Raw genomic sequence first — 22372 nt, forward strand, 5'->3', positions numbered from 1 at the left:
TTTTTTTTTTTTTTTTTTTTTTTTTTAAAGTTATTTTAAGTCCTTAAATGCTTGGTAGAATTCCTGTAAGTGCAACCATATATAACTCTATCAGGAAAAGGAAATTTTTGTATTTGTTTCCTTGTTTCATTTTGTTTTGTTTTGTTTTATTTTGTTGGAGGGTAGGAATTGTTTTTGTTTGTTTTCCACTTAAGATCTTTTAAAATATTTTTACTATGATAAAAGCTTTCTTTTAATATCATGCCAGCATCATAACATTTCAGATCAAGCCACCTGGTATATAAATACTAAGATAAGGAACATAAATAAAAAAGGTTCCTACATGGTTGACCTTGAGGGCTGACCTGAAAATGATGTCATGAGCTGGGGGAGGAGGCGACACTGTTATAAGTCCAACAACTACGGAATGATTCAGAGCCCCACAGAATGAAAAGGGAGCATGAGATAGAGGTGACCAATAGAAAGGAATTCAAAAGTATTGTATGGTAGATACTGATTCTGTTCATCCTGTCTAGATGCAGAGCCTTCATCCATGTCAGATGATCAACTTCAACAATGGCCTTCTCAAGTCCTTCACTCGACCTTTCCTGATCCTAGAAACTAGAGATTGTATCCCCCTTCTCTGAAGAGCTGGCTCCAACCCCTACTGTCCCCATGGCTTCCTCATGCCTGGAGCATACCTCCTGGATGTGTTATTTCCTGACTATACTCTAGTAAGGTTCTAGAGATTCAGGGCCAGGTTTATACATCTTTGACTACCTTTGAAGCTTGATGCTGGCACGTCATATGTGATGCCTATATGTACATTCAACAACTTTTTAAATAAACTGAAAGAAAAACTTCACAAGGAAGGGGAAACTTGAGTTGAAACTAGCAGAGAGATGGAGCACATTGTCACATTTTAAGCATGCTAGAATAAAAAAAGAATCCACGGGATCAGGCTTCTTTTTATTGATTAAAGTTCAATGAAAGGAATAGATAGAGAGCTAGCAAACTGACGTAGTGATTCAGACCTGCCTTCCAGTACTCAATTTACCTCTTACTACTGTGTGACAGGTAGTAGGGAAAGTTATTGAACCTCTCTGTGCTTCCTCCTCTGCAAAAAAGAAACCATGATAATAGTAGTACCTGTATCACAGGGTTGTTTTAAGGACTAAAATTTTTTAATGTATATAAAACACACAAATGTTTGCCATTGTTGCCAATGAGTGTTTGAATACAGTCTAACTCCTACCTGCTCTGATCTATTTCATGTCCTCTCCTGTTACTGTCTCTTCCAGCCACGCTCTACACCCTTCTGTTCTATCTTTACTGTTGCTCTGCCAGGTCCACTCATCTCCCAGATATTTGCATGGTAGCTCCCTCTCCCTGAAGATTCTTGCCCTGACTTCAGTGTCTACCATGGTCCCATCCCCACAGTGACTCTCTATCCCATTTCACTTTTATATTTTATCACAGGACACATTGGTGTGTAAGAACACCTCATTTATTGATTTAACTGTTGGTTGGCTATTTCTTCCCACTAGAATATAAACAGCATGAGGGGAGACACTTCACCTACTACATTAGATGCACGGGAGCCCCTGATTTATCAAAGATGCTCAATATTTTTGGAATAAATGAATAGATGAATGAACCATGTTTGGTCTAAAGTTCATCACCATTCACAACATGAACCAAAAGAAGCAGTGGTAGCCAACATAAATGCAAATTGTGAAAAGAGAATGCAAAATCTCAGTGAACTCCTATTTTTATGTCTTTGTAAAATATAAAAAAATATGAAGATTAACATTAAATAAGCAATAAGTGTTAGATCAAAACAGATAGCACTTACAGTTATACCACAACAACTTATTCAGTCAGGATGAGGTTTATAAGCTTAAATTCACTGTAACAAGGTAGAATGAAAACTGGTAGCTTTCATTTTATGCAAAGATAGTGAGTCAATGTGGAAGCAAGCTTCTTTGTCAATTTTAAGTTAATTTTAGCAAACATGAAAAGGCAAATAGATATTGAGCAAGATGGCCTTGTATGTTTTTTAGCTCTGAATTGGTAGCTACTCAGAGAAAAAAGAGGAGGTCCCTTGTTTTTGTCCAATTATAGAAAACTTCACCTTCATACCAGGTCTCCAACCCAGTACTTCCAATCACCACAGCTTCCTGTGGCTTAATCAATGCTGAATTCTACTTGGTAGCGGGCCCTCTTAGGTCTATCTTTAGACTTGTCACTAAAAGATTGTGCCAAGCTAAGCTTAGGAAGAGGTGAGAGGTGCTGGAAGCCAGGCTTCCTTCCTGTGGCTGAGCTGCAACTTCCCTGTAAGTCTAAGTTTGACCATTATCAGATGCGGTAACTTGCATCATAACTAAGTGAAAGTGAATAAGGTAAAATGTCTTTAAAACTAAAGTGTATGTAGGTTATATGGCAGATATTATACTCTGAAACGATAATAAATTATTTAGCAATGATTCAGAATTATCACCTGAATACAGGGAGAAAATAGGCATGGAAACATGTAAACAACCATTATTTATTTTGTGAGGCTGCTCCAACTTCAAAGGGTTTTGATTCCAGGATAGAAAAACAGTGTGGATCTGTTCCTCATAAGGAAATAGTTATAGGAAAATAATGACAAGGGTCTCAAATTTATTGGGAAGCATCATCTCAGAGAAATGTGAACTTCTGAAGTCCTATTTTATTGACTAACAGGAAAAATATTAGATCTAAGGTCTCTGAAATTCCCATCTGCCTGCCCCAACACTAAATTTTGCTTTTTATTACCTTAAGATAAATGTGTATGTGCCCTATTTCAAATATAACCTTCCTCAGTTCATGAAAATGAGTATGATTTGGTATAGCTGACTCTATTGGGATAATTTGAAACAACATGTGACTCTTAGTACTTTCCCTTAAAACCCTTTGAAGAGAAGGTTAAAAAAAAAAAAGTAAACCAATTGCAAGAGTAGTGCTGTTTCATTTTATTAAAATGAAAAACAAACAAATGAAAATCTCCAAGAAATGTATATCTCCATTTTACAGATGAGGGAACAGATTCAGAGAAGTTTAAAAATCATGGCATCACAGGATGCCTGGATGGCTCAGTCAGTTAAATATCCAACTTTGGCTCAGGTCATGATCTCATGGTTTGTGAGTTCGAGCCCTGTGTCAAGCTCTGTCCTGACAGCTCGGAGCCTGGAGCTTACTTTGGATTCTGTGTCTCCCTCTCTTTCTTTGCCCCTCCCCCACTCATACTCTGTCTCTCTCAAAAATAAATAAAAACATTAATTTTTTTTTAAAAAATAAATAAAAGTCATGACATCCTTTTGGCCCTAAGAATGCAGGAAGCAAAACCCCTTTGATGCTAAATTTTCTTACCCACCAGAGTTTCCAAATGTGTGATAGTGAGGGCCATAGCGTTTTGTGTCCTAGCAGTGTGCTGGCATTCAAAAGTCTAGGAAGCCCACAATGATGTTCAGTGACATGTACTTTCCTCTGTTGAAATTTGTAGTATGTTTATTTTCATTGCCAGTGTTCTAAACTCCACCTTCACTTTTCAAGTGGCTGCAACTTGAAATCTTATTTTTAGGTTCTGCTTCTTTCCTATGATGGTGACCCACATCATTGGACAGATGAATCATTAGATGAGGAAAGGAAGCAAGTCGCAAATGTCGTGCACAGGACTGAGGTCAGTAGCTATGTGGGGTTTAGTTTGCTGCCAAGACTCTAAAGTATTTCAATTCAGTTTTTAATGGATTTCTATTCTACATCTACCTTCTGAATCAAAAATATACTTTGCCAAGTAACAATTTCACTTTACCTTCAGTTCCTCCTACAAAAGGGAAAATAGGATTGATTTGTAAACTATTGTGAAATCTCAGGAATCAAGGAAACTTTGGAACTACTGTGAAAGCTCATATATCTAGGATTTAGACAGAAACCATACTTCTAATCATTATTTTTAAACCCAATTGCCTAACCATTTTAATTCAAGTTTTTTGAAATGGTCCCTAGCTATTGCTTCTTCTATTAAGACTCAATCTGAAGCTTGAAGAAAAGAACCATAGATGCACCTTCAAAAAACCAGTTTGTATNTAAAAATTAAGACTAGAAAAAACAAAGAAGGCAGAAAGAATGAGCTAAATAAATAAACATGTCAACCATGACAAAGCACATGCCAGAAGCATCACTAAAACCCTGAAAACAGAGTAGTATGAAATATAAGCACTTCCCCTTTTATATTTCTGTATTGAAGACAAAACATTACTAATTAGAGCGAACGGGATAAAGTTTAAGAGTACTAAACTGTGACTAGCTTTCCAACTCTAGGAGCTAAGCATCAAAACTGAAAGGGAACTTCAGTTTCTGGCTAGCAGCAGGGACTAGATCTACCCTCCTGCTTTAAATGACTAGAAGAATAGACTAGAATTTGACTAACAGGAAAAATATAGATAGACCTCCAAAAATAGGGAAAGGTGTTTAGTTGCCTCCTGGTCTACCCATGTATGAAAGGAAACTGCCCAAGGCAGTTTACCACAAGTAAAGAGTAGCCTACACAGAGAAACGGTGTCTGTGCTTTCAGATTCACTCATGAAACTGTCAAAGTATATGAAACAGTAGTTCTCAGACATTGAACAACAGGTAGCTCAGGACAATGATCCCTGAGAGAAGAGAAACGAATAAGATGCCTCATGATGACATCAGCCTAGTGCCTGAGAGGTAGTTTCCAGACCAAAGCTCAGGGAGGTGGAACCCAAAGACAGCCCAGAGGTCTTGCTGAGCTGAGGAGACAGAACTCATACTTTGGGAGGCCAAGGCACCTAGGATTTCTGAGGTAGTGTACAAGAGAGAGAGACCTCCATAAATAGGGAAAGGTGTTTAGTTGCCTCCTGGTCTACCCATGTATGAAAGGAAACTGCCCAAGGCAGTTTACCACAAGTAAAGAGTAGCCTACACAGAGAAACGGTGTCTGTGCTTTCAGATTCACTCATGAAACTGACATAGGACCATTCCCCAATTCTAACTGGAGCATCCAATACTTAATCCAATTATCACATGACTCAGATTACTGTCCAATATGTACCCTGAGTCCAGGCACCCCATAGGATATCTTCTGCATGGTCCAAGACACAGATACATTTTGGGAGACTGGACCTTTAAACAGGAGAGAGGAGAAAGGAGTCAGACATGTGCCCACAAATTGGGGTCAGACGTGTTTCAACAGAACAGACACACCATTACTTGATGTACGGGTTGGAGTTAAAGTAAAGAAACTTAGCAGCTACAGTTGTTAGTTTTTAAAAGGGGAGAACCATCTGCCTTTCTGGTAGCCTCAGCTGTTTGGCTCCTGTTGGAAGACCTTAGATTATTTCTGATCTTGGCTTTGCATGGTCCCATGGCAACCATCACAAGCCCTGACTAAATATCTCCATCCAGATTCAGTCTGTCTTCTGAAAAGAAAATTCCCTAAACCCAAACTTACCAAATCAACACTTTTAAACACATCTAAAATAGAGCAGAATGAAGATTTAAATAGAAATAAGGTAATTTTACCGTTTTCAACCTATTTAATTATTCTTCAAACTTAATGTCTGTGTTTTAGGAAGATGGTGGATATGGAAGATAAACAACTGGATTTATCTCATTTGCAAAAATCTTTTTGTCTTCCTCTGTCAAAATGTAAGTCTTGCCTTTATTTCTTCCTAGATGATATGTGTTCTGCCGTGTACCCCAACATCTCCAATCCCTATTCCTTCTCATATGCTCCCACTGCATCCTCTCTGTTTCTCGAGATCCCTATCTCTCCTCATTTCCACACAGATCTAACCCACACTGATACAGCAATGGACACATCATCTAATCAGAAAAACAACAAAGAAACAATGGCTTTGAATGACACACTGGACCAGATGGACATAACAGATATATTCAGAATATTTCATCCTAAAGCAGCAGAATATACATTCTTCTCCAGTGCACATGGAATGTTCTCCAGAATAAATCACATACTAGGACACAAGTCAGCCCTCAACAAGTACAAAAACATTGAGATCATACTGTGCATATTTTCAGACCACAATGCTATGAAACTCGAAATCAATCACAAGGAAAAATTTGGAAAGGTAACGAATGCTTGGAGACTAAAGAACATCCTATTAAAGAATAAATGGGCTAAGTAAGAAGTTAAAGAGGAAATTAAAAAGTACACAGAAGCCAATGAAAGCGATAAGTCCACAGCCCAAAACCTCGGGGATGCAGCAAAGGTGGTCATAAGAGGAAAGTATATAGCAATCCAGGCCTTCCTAAATAAGGAAGAAAGGTCTCAGATACACAACTTAACCTTATACCTTAAAAAGCTGGAAAAAAAACAGTAAATAAAGCCCAAAGCCAGCAGAAGACAGGAAATAATAAAGATTGAAGCAGAAATCAATGCTACCGAAACCAAAAAAACAGTAGAACAGATCAATGAAACCAGAAGCTGGTTCTTTCAAAGAATTAACAGAGCCACTAACCAGTTTGATCAAAAAGAAAAAGGAAAGGACCCAAGTAAATCAAGAATGAAAGGGGAGAGATCACAACCAACACAGCAGAAATAAAAACAATAATAAAAGAATGAGTAATTATATGCCAATAAAATGGGCATCTGGAAGTAATAAACCCACACAGATACACTCACCAAATGTGTTCATAAAAACAACCTACCCTAGCGCACTGGTTAAGAACACGGAGTCTAGGGCCCATGCTCTTGGATTCAAATTCTGACTCTGCCACTATCTGTATGACCTTTTGCAAGTTACTTAACCTCTCTGTGTCTTGGTCACTTATAAAACGGAGAACATTAATAGTGCAATGGCCCCTTCCTTATCTGCAGACTTGCTTTCTGTAGTTTTAGTTACCTATGGTCAATCATGGTCCAGAAGACAACCCTCCTTCTGACATATCATCAGAAGTTTAACAGTAGCCTAATACTATGTCACAATGCCTATGTCATTCACCTCCCTTCATCTCACCTTGTAGGGATTAATCATCTCACATCATCACAACAGGAAGGATGAACACAGTACAATAAGATATTTTGAGAAAGAAAGAGTGAGGGATCGCATTCATATAACTTTTATTACAGTACATTGTTATAATTGTTCTATTTTATTATTAGTGATCATTGTTAATCCTTACTATGCCTAATTTATAAATTAACTTTTTCATAGGTGTATATGTATTGGAAAGAACATAGTATAAATGGGGTTGGGTACTATCTGTGGTTTCAGGCACCCCCTGAGGGGACATACTCTCCCGTGGGTAAGGAGGACTACTCTGTGTGTCTTGTAGAACTGCTGTGAGGATTAAGGACACAATGTTCCTAAACCTCTTGGCACAGTGCCTGGCACATGGTGGGCTGTCAGTTTTTTGAAAAAGTGAGCTATTGTTATTATTAATATGTCACCTTTTATTTGGGAATTTGCTTGGTGAGCCACCACGGTCATAAATGAAAGGGGATTCTGGTACTCTGTTTTTGTTTTTGTTTTTTTTCTCAGAAAGGTAAAAAGGAACAGGACAGACTCAACGTTCAAGAATTAAAAGGGAGAAAGAAACCCCACAGAGGTGCTAGGCTATCAAAAGCAGTGAGAATTAAGCTCTGTTTTTTCTTTTGTCCTTTCTTTCTCCCTACCTCAGAAATTCATAGAAAACAAGCATTAGTATCTTCGGGTCCTCAAGCTCAGAATACGGTCTCACTTGTGGACGAGCAATGCTATGTTCAGAATCACTGTTGACTAAAATTCAATAGGTCCTGTTAAGCTATGTCATAATGCAGCAAAACATCAGAAGCAGAAAAAAAAATTGTGCAACTTATTTTTTAACGGGTTGTGGAAACTGTGGAAAAGCTTGTTACGCAGAGGAAGAAACAGACTTACCTACAGGAGTCTACTTGGCTGATTAAGGCTCGGCCCTTTTGCAAAGCATCAGCTGTGCAGTCTTTAATTTCTCTGTGTAATTCCTTGTGCCTTGCTGCCAAGAAAGGCAGACTTAAACCCTCTGATTTAAGGAGCTTAAGGTAAGCTTCAACTCTTCCAAGTATATCAAATGCCTGCCAAAGAAAACATACTTGCATTTTCTGCTTTTCTGGTTTAAAATCTACATCTATGTGTACATGAAATACTAGAGATTAAACCACCCTATTCAATTGATTTGTTTGATCGTAACCAAAACAACAATCTCAGTCTGAGAAAACGGCAGTGTAGTTCTAAGGCTCCATTTTGGGAAACTGATCAGAGCTTAGCTCACCATAGATAAGTATCAACACCATAAAGTTTACATTGAGAATGTATCTATACAACACAGTTATAACTACAGAATTCAGAGAGCCAGGTTTATTTTTTTGCACATTCTGTAATGTATACCAATAATAGATGAGATATTTTTAAAATATTATGCAGACTTTTCACAACCTGAATATCCCTTATGTTCTTAAAAGGAAATTGCTCAGTAAATTGCACCTTGAACCTGAAGCAGTATAGAGAAATATTCAAGAAATGACAAATATACTTTTACCCCTTGTTTTTCCAAGTGTAAGACATTCCGCCTACTTCATCCAAGACATCCATCTGTCTACAAATGAGATTATAATTTGGTTCTCAATCTGTGCAAAGACTAAGACCAAGATAATATTTAGCTTCTGACATGCAAATAGGATTATGCAGGAAAAAAACATCACTTTGCAAATCAAGATATTGTCTTAAGAGAAGTTTTAAAAATTTCTTTATTCTTTTATTAGCAGATCAACAACCAGTCATGGGGGATTAAGTTACTGGAATTGACATTGAGTAGAGAGGAGCTTTCCTTTTGTCCATTAAGGTTTCATTGGCATTAAGGGGGAGGAGTATATGATATGAAGGCAGTAAAACAGGACCATGGTAATATGAGGAAAACAGAAAGAGAGCACAGTGTAATGATCTCCACAGGTGTCCTGATAGCCTGTCTCTGACCTTGGGCTTGGAGAACAGGAGATGAATTAGGTAAATTGAAGAAAAGCTGAATGGCAAGGAAGCTCTTGCCATGTGGCCCTTTGGCACTACTAGGAGAAAGCACCTTATGAGATGTTCCATATCAGTCTGGAGAACACTCTTATCCCAGGAACCCTGATGGTGCCACAGTCAGCAGGGGCCTTGAAATCTAGCCTTCCTGGACTGTTGAGTTAGAAGCCAGTGAGCTTGATTGGGGCCCACTAGGTGGAGTAGGAAGACTCCAAAGACGACTCATAAGAAATGAGAGCAGATGGTTTCATGAGTCTGGTAACCACTGAGACCTGAAGAGAGACCAGAGGAGCAAGGCTGAGTTGATGCTGAAGGAACACAGTTTAAGCCAAATGTAGAGGCTACCTGCATGGAGCTGTATAAAAACACGCAAGCACCTACACCTGGCTGCCATCTAAGGGAGTCAGTTTTAATGCCAGAATGGGAACTGGACAAACTTTGAATTTACAAATGAAATCTCCCAAATACCGTTGCATTACTTATATGTTGATATTCTGTACTCTCATCAATTTCCCCATGTCTCCTGAATCTGCTCTTTCTGATCACTTAAAATGTTTAAAACAAAATCATTCCTATCATTTAGATGATAGAAAGTAATAATAATAACTATAGTTTAGTGAGAACTGACTTTTACTCCTTCTATACTATGTGTTTCATTCAGCCAACAAATATTTTTGAATGTCTGCTGAGGTTCACACACTAATAGCCCTGGATGGAAGTGAGAAATGATCTCCAATGTATGACCAAAGAAACTGCGTCTCAGAGAGATTAAATAAGTTGCACAAAGTGATACTTCTACTAAGTGGCAGGTTTGGTCTTTGTACTCATTTTGTCTGGCCCTGAGGCCCCTGCCCTTAAACCCTGGCCCATGGAGCCATGTGGCAAAAGACTACCAGGGGAGGCTTAAGACAGAAGGGGTATTTCCAAGAAGCCTGTTCATCTTAGGTGGAAAAATTGAGATTTTAAAACTTATTTTTTGTAAATATAGGTAAGAAAAGATAGAAAAGTTAAATGATTTCTCTTAATCTATAGAGAACTGTAAAAGAAAGATAGCTTTATTAAAGAAACTTTGGACCTGAAGACTTTCCTTATCTGAACCCCCCTCTTTTATTCTATACTTGGCAACAGAGCTAAATGTGTCAAGATGCTGATGTTAGAAAAGATTATTTGAATTACTTTCTCAATCTTTCCATAACACATTGAAATGCTGCTTGCAATAAACACTGTTTCTGGAATTTTGCTTTATATTTAAAATTTTTATTACTTATTTTAAATGAAATGGAGTCTCATGTTACTCAAAGGTTCTAAAGTTTTAAAAGTTTTAAAGTCAGGAGGCGCCTGGGTGGCTCTTAGGCTCAGGTCATAACCTTGTGGTTCATGGATTCAAGCCCTGTGCTGGGCTCTGGGCTGACAGCTCAGAGCCTGGAGCCTACTTTAGATTCTGTCTTCCTCTCTCTCTGCCCCTCCCCCATGCTCACGCTCTGTCTCTCTCTCAACAAACAAACAAATAAATAAAAATAATAGTTTTAAAGTCAGTGCCTAAAACAAAAATCTAGTGTAGTCAAAAATATCATGAACTGCCCTAAACCATGCTTAAAGTTTGGTATATGCAAACTAGTGCTTACTGTAATATATATTCACATTTAGGATTGAGAGCCACTGAGCTAAGGGAAGAAATAGGGAAAGTGTATATACATAGATATCAGGGCATTCACTTCGTTCTTCCCTTAAGACAATTCCCAAAATTCCTTATGGGAATGGGAGAAAGGATAGAGAATTCCAAAGTGCTTTTTCTTTTCTACAAGTTTGACTCCACTCTGTTTTAATATTAAGCCACTATAACCTTAATACATATCATGCTTGTTGTTTTAAGAATTAAAGAAAAAACATAAAAGTTAGGGCATGACGACAGACATGTAGAAAATACTCAGAAAATATCTGTCATGAATACTCTCCATCTTGATTGGATGCATCTTTGAAAAGTCACTGGGAAGAGCAGGCCACCTGCTGACTGTCATTCATCCCACTAGGCCTTTCCTCTTTTGGCTGCTGTGAACAACTGCGACTCTCATATCCCTGGGCAGTGGTCTCATCTTCATAGAAGTTAGATTCTAAAGCCACATGTACATTAAATAAATGTCTGAGGTGACTCCACCCCACTCCTGAATGTTGTCATAAAAGTATTATAGCTTAATTACATGGGAATAAACTGAAGGTCTAAACCGTCAGAGGGAGGAAGAGGTGGTATATCAAGAACCAAGATAACCCATAACAGTATCAAAATAGCAAAATTTTCTTCAGAGTTTTTTCTCAAAAATATCCAGGTGTTAGGAAAGCATTTACTCATGAATTGCTCTTTGTATTACACTTAGTAGAACTATAGCAGCAGAAAGGAGGAAAGTGCTTTCATTCCTTCATTAGCTCAACAAATATATTTGCAAATAAGATGAGCTGGATACTGTAAGAGAGCTTATTCTTTACCCTTAATCCTAACCAAGACCTAACAGGAATGATCTAAACACAAAGAAATTTGTGATTTTAAGGTGAGTCCCTTTTTAAGAAAGTTATACTCCCTGTGATTTTCAGAATCACATGTAAAACTCATTTTTCTTATCCCCATGCAGCATTTAATGAGGAATCCATGTACCAACTCCAGAAATGCTCTATCATTGCTCTTACTTAATCTATTCCCAAAATAGAACTAAATGCCTTTCTATTTACCATATCCATAAGGAACCTGATATACTGGACCTAGCCTGGAGAGAATCTCTTTGTCTCTCCCATGTTATAGAACAGGTTATTTCTGGCAATGACACTATGATGCCCATATAAATTCCTTTGGAATTAATATTTCTCTTTTAGTTTACTCTTCCCATCCCCTTCTTTCTTCAAACCCAGTCAAATACAGGTTTTATGGCTAGAGGCAAAAACAAAGATAAAGGCACAAGGATAATATTTTCTCCCTCTTGGTTCTCGCTTTTCTTGAATATTTTGTATTGTACCACCCAGTTCTTAAGAAGATAAGGGAACCAATCAGCTCTTTTTGCCTTGGTTTGGAAAAGACTAAGGAGGTACTTGGTTTTTTCTTTAATACGCTACTCAAGATCTTTCTTTTTTTTTCATTTGTTAAGTACAGGATCCAAAGCAGGCTGATCCAAAAAAAAAAAAAAAAAATAGAGATGGTATCAGGACGTGGCACATTTTACTCTTTTTTAAATATCTATAGAATTAATAAGTTAAGCAAGAAACATGAATTAGTCATGTAACATATTATATCGTGCTGTTTCACAAAGATGCTTAAAAATTTTTTTTTTTTACATTTCTTTATTTTTGAGAGACAGGGCACAAGTAGGGGAGGGGCAGAGAGAGTGGGAGACATAATCTGCAACAGGCTCCAGGCTCTGAGCTGTCAGCACAGAGCCCAATGTGGGGCTCAAAGTCAGAAACTGTGAGTGGAAGTGGCACGCTTAACCGACTGAGCCACTCAGGCGCCCCTCTCAAAGATGTTTAATAAGTAGTATTTTTTGCTTCATGACTAACTTATTTGAAGAGAATCAACATTAAAAACAAAAAAGCTCAAATGCTACAGAACCTTCAAATTTTCCTTTCATGAGTTCCAAGGCTGGAGAATGAATTTGGTTGGAATTTTTATAATCACCAAGGACACAAAACTCAGCTTCTCATTGGAGCACTGAATCCCACTGTCTGCAGAGATTTCCTCTGGGTTCAGTTTTCATCAAAAACAAATGCTTCAGTTTCCTTTCCTAAACACTACTTGAAGTAACTTCCCATGGCTCCCAGTTTGACAAGCTGATACCTGATTCTGGTCCTACTCAAATCTGACCAGGCTTCCAAATGCTAGAAAGGTAGGGCAAAAGGGTGATGTGATTTTCAGCTCCCAGTGTCTGCTGCTCCCTACTGGTGCTCCAGCTTATTTCTTGCCTCTCCAAGGTTTTGCTGCTGGGCCCCAGAACTCGCTCCACATGACAAGTGTTATGGATTTGTGTCTTATTTATTTATTTATTTATTTATTTATTTATTTATTTATTTATTTATTTATAAAATCATGAGCATCTAAAACTGGTTTGGGCCTCACAATCTGAAAAGCTAAAAAACAAACACAAATAAAACACACACACACACAAACACTGGAGAATGAGTTTCAGGTTGAAAATGGCATTTATGGGGTGCCTAGTGGCTCAGTCAATTGAGCATCCTACTCTTGATTTCAACTCAGGTCATAATCTCACGGTTGTAAAATCAAGCCCCACTTAGGGCTCTGCACTAAGCATGGAGCCTACTTAAGGCGCTCTCTCTTTCTCTCTGTCTCTCTTTCTCTCTCTCTCTCTTTCTCTCTCTCTTTGCCCCTCTCTCTTGCTGGTTCACTTTCTGTCTCTAAAATAAAAAGAAAAAAAGAAAGAAAGAAAACAGCACACATCTAATGCATTTTATCAACAAGGAATGGAAGAAGTTTATGTACTGACAAACTCTTACTTTTTCTGAGGTAAGTCCATCTTCAAAATGGATAAACTAAACCCATAAGTAGAACTCTAGCCAGCTAGTTACTGTTTATACTTTCTGTTTCTTATATCTAGATTGATCTGAACAGTTTTAGGATAATCTTGGGAATATTTACATAGAAAAGTGCGCATTTACAATGTGCAAAGTATTTATTTTTTTCATTATTCAACAAATATTTATTAAATTTTATGAAGCATGTACTCTGGTACATGCTGGGGAGAGGAAAATGGAAAAAAGCACTGAAGCCACATTCGAGTGACTAGTGCAATATTGAATGCATATAAAATGACAAAGTAATGGCTAGAAGTTAGTGAGTGCTTAGCTATGCACTCGTCAGGTATTAACTCATTTAGAAGCTCAGTGACTCTGTGAGGCACATATAATTATTATTTCTATTTTTCAGGTAAAAAAGCTAGACACGCAGGGAAGTCAAGAAACTGCCCAAGGTCATAGAGCTAATAACTGTCTAAGACCAGATTCACACCTCAGCAGTCTGGCTCCAAGGTCTACTATATTATTTTACAAAAGTGTCATCCTAACAAACATTTAAAATTTTTCACTTAATACTCTGCAATTCCATTTATTTGTTTATACTCCAACTCTATCATGAAAAGATTTTGAACATGACCAGCAGTCGCAGGAACTTTTATTAATGAATGGTATTCCCTGAGGATTGTTAGACCTCTTTCAGAGGTGAAAACTTCAGCTCAAAGTGTATTTGACCTGTCATATGTCCAGTCATTTGTTGATTCAACAAAGTTTGTTGAACGCTAGGTGGCATGGAAAGATGACTAAGACACACTCTCTCTCTAAAGAAATACTATGGGAATAGTGAAAAATAGGCATTAATGTTGCCTGGAAACTTTTTGGAGTAGGTGGTAAGGGTGATGACAAATCTCTGCATTCAGCATTACTTTCCTTCTCAGCTATGACATAGAGATTGAGCTTGAAATTTGCATTCCTTGTGGATTAAAGTAATTAAACTTTCCTCATTCCAATGACCTTGGATCAGTGTAATCTCTTAGGCAAATGGACGTAGTTGGCCTTGAAACTCCACAGTTTCTACAATTTGACTACTTTCTATTATTCAAATAATTATCGAGCATCCACTATCTGAAAGGCGCTGTTCTAGGTGTTCTGTTCTGGTGAACACAAAGTAAAATAGACGTGCGTCTTACCCTCAAGGAATTTTAATTCAGCAAAGGAAGGTAAATCTACCTAGAAATGCCTACAATATGAGGAAGAATATATTCAATACTAATGAAGAGATACAGCAGTTTAAAATTGTACATGGAAGGGAAACCAATAAATAACACTCATGATTTGCTTAGAAGTGACGTGATAGCTTTATTGTGAAGGATACTCATGAATGAATGATAATAAAACTCAGTGTCTTTATTATAAGACTAATTAAATAGGGACTAAGTTGTGGGTTCTCATGAAAAATGTAAGATGTTAAAGGCATTTCTTGTTTTGATAAGCTTTCTATTTTATGTTTTTTTATATGTAAAAATTATATACAATTTATATATATATATAATTTTACATATAGCCATATTTATCAAATACTAGCCATGGTTTAAATAGCCTGTCCCTGAGTTGTAAAACCAAAGGTTTATAAACCATTTTCTCTCTCAGAGAATTCAAGAGGAGAGTAAATTAAAACATCATTTGCTTCTGTATTAGGTTTCCTTCATCATGTTTTTTAAAGCCTTTAATATCTCTTCATATTTAAGGATATGTTCAGAATAAAATAGATATTTCTTAGCCTGCTATTCAAGACCCTTCCTAACCCCCTGTCTGCTTCCACCACTTTTCTCTCATCCTTCTGGGCTTACACCCTACACTCGTGGCAAAATGAAATACTGAGATTCCCCACACATGGCACAACTCTGTACCACACAGTCCTCCTCCAATCACTCCTTATCCTAGCTTTCAAATTTAGCTCAGTGCTCACCTTCTTAGAGAAGTCTTCCTTGACACTTTTTCCCTGAGACTCTTTTCTGTGTTCCCTAATGCTCTAAGTGCACTCTAAAGGCTTTTGGCTTTTCCCAAAGCACACAGCACTTCTGTTCCCTTGCCTTTCCTCCAAACTAGGCTGAAAGGGTCTTGAAGGCAAGGATCTTAAAGCGAGTATCTGTAACTGCTTTAGCTAAAGTACACATATGATATATGAAAACAGTAGCTATACAACACATTAGCCGAATGGAAATGTAGAAGTATGGAGGGAGTTAAAAAAAAAAAAAAAAAAAGATGCTTTAGTTCTTTGTAAGAGAAAGGGAAGTTGCTCTGGAAAAGAGAAATCTGAGACAGACTGCCTAAGAATAATGAAACTGAAAGTAAGCACACTTTCCTTAATTTCCAATGACAATTAGCTTAATTTCTTGAATTCATTTACATCACCTTAACAAATTCCTTCTGGATAATATATTTTAGGTCCTCTATTTGGACAGATTTCTTCATTCTTCAATCTGTACAACAACTGAGCCATTTTACTTAATTGCTTCCAACATCTGGGCTAAACTGTATCTATTTTGAAAATGGGAGAATAGTGTATATATATATATATATATATGAAAAAAACTGTACCAAACTTCATTCTTGATTATTTTGTTTTCATCTGAAGCAATTATGTTTCTGTAGGCATTATTGTTTTGCATGGCTGTAAGTATCTTGAAAAAGCAACATCAACTTTTTAAAAGACGTTAAACTTTCAGCAGTGATGGCAGAAGCAGTAGAAGCTATGACAATCATTACATTTCAAACTGCTTTTGGGGTGTTGCTTTGCCTGCCCCAGGTTTTGTTTCACCTTTTCTTTTAGGCTAATCACCCAAGAAGTACACCATGTAGATTTGATCTCAGTCTTCACTGCTTGCTTTCCCCCAATGAAATCATGTGCCTATGAGAAGGAAGCATGGGAATGAAGCTTTAAGACCAATTAGCCATGTTTACAGATTTAGGTTTGATCACTGTTGTCTTCTAAATACAGGCCGATACTGTTCTTTTCTTGAAACATATATATTTATATCTGTTTGATTCTAACCGCATTCCCTAAACAATGATAAATACATTTTGGGTGACAGACATATCTTAACCAACTCCTTGGTTGTGAACTTGCTAGAAATATAATAAATGAGATAATCTATAATCATGAAAGACAAAAATTTGGGGGGATCAGGATGAGTTACTATAATAGGTCCTATGTTCATGTTTCATGCCATGTTCTAATAACTTTTAGCAACGTCCAGTAATTAGAGAAACTCTTTTCTAATCAGCTATCATCCAATATTGATAATCAACCCTTAACTTGTATTTGTTGTTAATAATAAATTCACCAACACAGTAGATAACTCTAAAACGGAAAAGAAGTATCTTGGCTTCTTAAATTACATGGCTCAATCTCCACTTGAATCCAGTGTCTGGTTGATGAAAGCATCAGTAGCAATATGCTAAGGTCCTGTGTGCTAACATCGCCACCTATCGCTCACTCCAGGTACGAACTACCACACCTCAAACCACGGGCTATCGACAGACACTCTGGGTAAGAAACGGACTCTTGAGCCTTGGGCAATCATCAACCCCTAGCAGGATTAAAAAGTAATCAATTTCACTCCTAGAGCCACAAGGCAAAGGCAGTGTCGTTGTCTTGTCAATATGGATAATTAGGCAATAATTATATTTTATTGAATTTTGCAAATTGGAAACATACTCTAGATTTTTTTGGTATGTTTTGTTCTCTGCTTTATCCCCAGCATTTAGTACAGAACCTGATACACCGTAATTATATAGTAAAACTTTACTAATTAAAAGAATGTCTAAAGAATCTCTAAATAAAGAATTCCTAAAGAATTATTCACCACACTACTTATTTAGAGACTTCAATAAAAGAAATTATTATTACTTTTTTTTCTAGTAAATAAGAATATCCCTCTCTAAAATTGGTAGAGAGAGAGGGGAATAAATTAAAATCAGAATGGAAGTGGGGTAAAAGGAGGAATTTCCAGATGTTTGCAACAAAAATACCAGCAACACATGATAAAAATCCAGATTTAAAAAAGCAATATATATGATATGGAAAGCATTAACAACAGTCCACTTTGAAGATGAGATTATGACAACCTTTTTATTTTAACAAAATTCTTAAAAAGTGAAAGGCGTATTTAAAAAATCATACATTTCACTTTTTCCTGAGCAAATACGCTGTTATATCCTGTCATTCCTTGTGACAGTAGCATATTTTCTCATGCTGGTATTTGGCACAGATATTGAAGGGGAATATTGACCTAGCTTTAACAAATTTGGAATAAGAGGTTTGTTTGCTGAAAAAAATAATTCTACTTATCAAGAACAGAATTGATTTTCAAAGTCAATATATTTTGGAAGCGCTGACTTCTTTCTTTCACAGGGCCCCACGTGTTGGGAGAGTGGCTAGTGGCCCCGCCCACCATTATCCGTTTGCCAAGAATGCCTCACACTAACCCTTCTTTATTTGAGCTATTTCTCAGTGTTGGGTTTGCAGCCAGCAACCTTCAAGGTTGAGAAATGTCTCCTTCTGAGACAAATAGCAGGTTGGCTTATTGTTTGCTATAAAACAAAAGTTTCCCCAAACTTCGGATTCCTTTCTTGGAAACCAGCTGCCGCAGGTATAGTCATCCATGTGGGCCCATCTGCATCACCGCCCGCCCCCCCCAGGGGACTGGGGCTTGGGAAACTGATAATGACATGTTGACATTTCGATTATTGTTTTTGTGAGTAATAAAGTCTTTCAAAACTGACACAGAAGTCATGTGTCTTTTGTGAGCATCCACAAAATGGTGACAAGTTAGCAAGTTAACTTGAAGTTGGGGTAAAATTTCACATGCCTCATAGTTCTTGACAACATGGCTTCATCTCACAATTAGATGCTCACAACTAGAAAAATCCAATGCATTCAAAGTAAAGGGAATTTTCAAAAGGAAAATTCAGTGCTTCAGAGGTAAATTGATGATGTCAATTGAAAATAACCCCTTGCTAGTATAAACAGAATTTTCAGACTAGAAGACAAATAAGGGATTTAAAAATTATATTAATGTTTTAAATCCAGCTCATTTTTGGTTATGTATAAGTGTTATGCCAAAAGTTAGGTAAAATGGTAAGAATTTTGGAAAATTTGGAGACTACAGAATATAAATAAAAAATAAAAATGCCATTTACAAGTCTTAAGAAGAGTTTCCCTCTTTAATTTAGATAGATTTACCCATTACATTATTTAATCATTTATTGCTTCTTAATAATATGGCAAACATTTCATTTCAAACATCATGATTAAATATCCACTTTCCACATTCCAGCTTCTATTTTTTGCTGAAATAAAACTATCACCTTTCACATTGATTCTTAAATTTGGAGTTAGAACTAATTTCCTTGACGCTTTGAAAAGGGAGAACAAATTCTATCCCTAAATGCCACATGACTATTGAGAATTATATATATAATATGGATAAATAGAGTATGGACAAATCCCAACTGAACTTGTTATAATTTGAATGCCATGGCTTCCAAAGATGAAACAGGGGATCTAGAAGTCAAGTCTTGAGGCTCCTGGGTGGCTCAGTTGGCTAAGCATCTGACTTCAGCTCAAGTCATGATCTCATAATTCATGGGTTCAAACTCCCTGTAGGTCTGACAGCTCAGAGCCTGGAGCCTGGATGAGATTCTGCCTGCCTCTCTCTCTCTGCCCCTCTCCTGCTCATGCTCTGTCTTTCTACATCTCAAAAATAAGTAAACATTAAAAAAAAATTTAGGGGTACCTGGTGGTTCCATCGCTGAGGCATCAGACCTCGACTCAGGTCATGACCACCTGGTTGGTGGGTTCGAGCCCCATGTCAGGCTTTGTCTGTGCTGGTGGCTCAGAGCATAGAGCTCATTTCGGATTCTGTGTCTCCTTCTCTCTGCCCCTCCCCAACTTGCACTCCGTCTCTCTCTCTCTCTCTCTCTCTCAGAAACATTAAAAAATTTTTTAATAGAAGTCAAGTCTTAGGGGGAGGGTGCCTAGGTGGCTCAGTCAGTTAAGTGTCTTTGTACATTTAAGCCCTGCACTCATAACACGGAACCTGCTTGGGATTCTCTCTATCCTTTTCTGTCTACCCCTTCCCCACTCATCCCATTCATTCTCTTTCTCCATCTCGCTCTCTCTTTCAAAAAAAAAAAAAAAGAAAAAGAAGTCTTGAGGGTTAAAAAATATAGTTTCTTAGGATTTAACCTGAATTACTATATAAATTTGAGAAAGTAACTACTCTGTAATATTATTATTATTATTATTACTATTATTGCAATAAATGACATTCCTTCCCTCCCTCAAGACTCAGAAATAATGTCAGGAGAAAGTCTCCCTGGAAACTTATCAGATAATGAGAGCAGAGAAAGCAAGAGCAGGCTGTAGCAAATTGAAGAGAGAGAGAAACTACATTTTGCAGAAATGAGACTATAGTGTTTGTTCTAGAAGCATTGTTTTATCCTAGCAACATGTTCTATAACTGTTTTCCTTAGAAATGACATTACCTGACTGACAGATGACCCACTCATTTTGTAGAATGAGGGTGTAATGTAAGTTAGAGAGTCTCTTATTCAATACTACTCGGCAATAAAAAAGAATGAAATCTTGCCATTTGCAACAACGCGGATGGATCTAGAGTGTATTATGCTAAGCAAAATATGTCAGTCGGAGAAAGACACATATCATAAGATTTCATTCATATGTGGAATTTAAGAAACAAAACAGATGAACATAGGGGAAGGGAAGCACAAATAAGTTAAAAACAGAGAAGTAGGCAAACCATAAGAGAGTCTTAAATACAGAGAACAAACTGAGGGTTGATGGAGGTAGGTAGGTGGGGGGATGGGCTAAATGGGTGATGGGCATTAAGGAGGGCACTTGTTGGGATGAACACTGGGTGTTATATGCAAGTGATGAATCACTAAATTCTATTCCTGAAACCATTATTACACTGAATGTTAACTAACTTTGCTTTAAATTTTAAAAAAAGTCTCTTATTCAAAAACAGTACTGTTCAAGAGAAACTTAACTAGTACCTACTACTTAGTTCAACAGTTCCAGTAATAATCTATGACTGTCTCTTCTGTTAAAACAAAGAAATCCCAAACATATGTTTATCATATTTGTCAAATATTTCTTTAAATTTTTTTTACTGTAATTCTAGCAATTCAAAATTAAGTAACTATTTTAATATATACCAGAACATTGTATTCAGATTGTTGATATCATGACTTTAAATCACAATATACCCATCTTCTAGGGGTTACCCATTCATTTCCTGTCACGTTGTCCAGTTTCAAAAACATCAGTCCAATTTAAGGTGTTAAACAATTCTAAGAAGGCAGTTTGGAAAAGGGAGAAAAAAAATTCAAATAATATCACAGCTTCAGATACACAAGTGATGTGGACATGTAGACATTACCGCTCGCTAAGAGACACCTGCTATAATCAATGTTAAAAGAATCAACTAGGAGAAGCAGAGCACGTCTCCAACTCAAGAGGATCTGGAGATGGTCCAAAGCAAGATTTCTCCTTGGTGGACTTTAAAAGGCAAGACCAAGGCAGGGCAGTCAGGTTGTGGCTCTGCTCCTAGCCTTATGGTTTGTGTGCAGAAGGCTTAAAATATTCATGTAAACTTCCCCTGATAAATGAGAGTTTTTAAAGGGAGAATATTATTTTTTGGCAGAAATTTCAAAGTGTTATTTTAACTTTGATACATTCTATGATAATTCCCTTACTCCATGAGAAACACGGCAGGGTTGGCACAAGTGTCCTCTCAAACAGCTCAATGACAGCTCTAAGATGAAACCCTCATGGGGATATTTTTTAACAGGTCAAAGCACAGAGTTTCCTAGTTTTGAGAACCAAATAGGGGCCATCATAGGAATATATTCTTTCCAAATTTTGGTTTAAATTCTAGTTAGTTAACATACAGTGTACTATTGGTTTCAGGAATAGAATTTAGTGACTCATCACTTACATGTAACAAACAGTACTCATCATAAAGGAATATACTTTTAAAGGCTCACTTTTGCTGCTAATAATTTTAAAACTCTGTGTGGAATTTATACCTCTGTGATGTTCTCCAGGCTACTGAAGTTATGAGTCCCTTACTGGTCTGTCCTGATTACCTAAAATTACCAACGTAACTTCCCACTGACCTTATTGGCGCTGTTAAAAAAAGCATTTGCCTTTTTTAACCAAGTATTCCTGTCCACCATGAGCCGACCAAATTCTCCTTGAAGCTGATCCAGTTTCTGGTTAGAGAGCTGTAGATGTTCTTTCTCCACGTAGTCCTTGGACAGTAGAATCCCAAGTGCATCACTCTTCAGTTTCTCAACAGCAGAATTCCATTCCTACAAGAGATCACTCTAGTTTATTTTACACATCCTCCCCTTTGCAAGCTGTGCTAAGACTCAGACAACACTTAGATGGGTTGAATGTACTAGTAACCTGTCACTGTATTTTCAAATTATGAAGAAGTAAATGCTACATTCCAGGTTTCAGTACCAAGATACAGATAAAAAAGAAAGAGGCTAGGAAGAGGCAGGTCAGTTGGGATGTGTGATTGATGGCATACCCAGTTGCCCCAAATACAGGCTGTCTTCCATTAATGCTGTCTGAAAACATACCCGAAGTATAGTCATGGGCGTTCGACCTCTAACCCATTTTGATCTGTTTTTATTTGATTAAATATAAAAAGTCTACTTCCTACAACTTGGTCTCACTGCCAATGTGGGCAAATATGTACAAGGAAGGAAGAGAAATCTCACATTGTTTGGCTGTTGTT

The 22372-nt window shown here is 37.2% G+C and overlaps 1 protein-coding gene across 1 annotated transcript in view; it reads right to left on the reverse strand.

Annotated features, from left to right (window-relative positions):
- CCDC141 (coiled-coil domain containing 141) overlaps positions 1 to 22372 on the reverse strand; it is a 193212-nt gene that overhangs the window by 56579 nt on the left and 114261 nt on the right. Inside the window, exons 7-8 of the mRNA XM_077776352.1 lie at positions 21744 to 21938; positions 7908 to 8080 (exon numbers count right to left, since the gene is read on the reverse strand). Of these exons, the coding sequence (XP_077632478.1) occupies positions 7908 to 8080; positions 21744 to 21938 (368 nt within the window). The remainder of the gene's footprint in view (positions 1 to 7907; positions 8081 to 21743; positions 21939 to 22372) is intronic.

The sequence above is a fragment of the Crocuta crocuta genome, unplaced genomic scaffold (genome assembly GCF_008692635.1).
Source record: "Crocuta crocuta isolate KB4526 unplaced genomic scaffold, BGI_CrCroc_1.0 scaffold17, whole genome shotgun sequence".
Taxonomy (NCBI): Eukaryota; Metazoa; Chordata; class Mammalia; order Carnivora; family Hyaenidae; genus Crocuta; species Crocuta crocuta.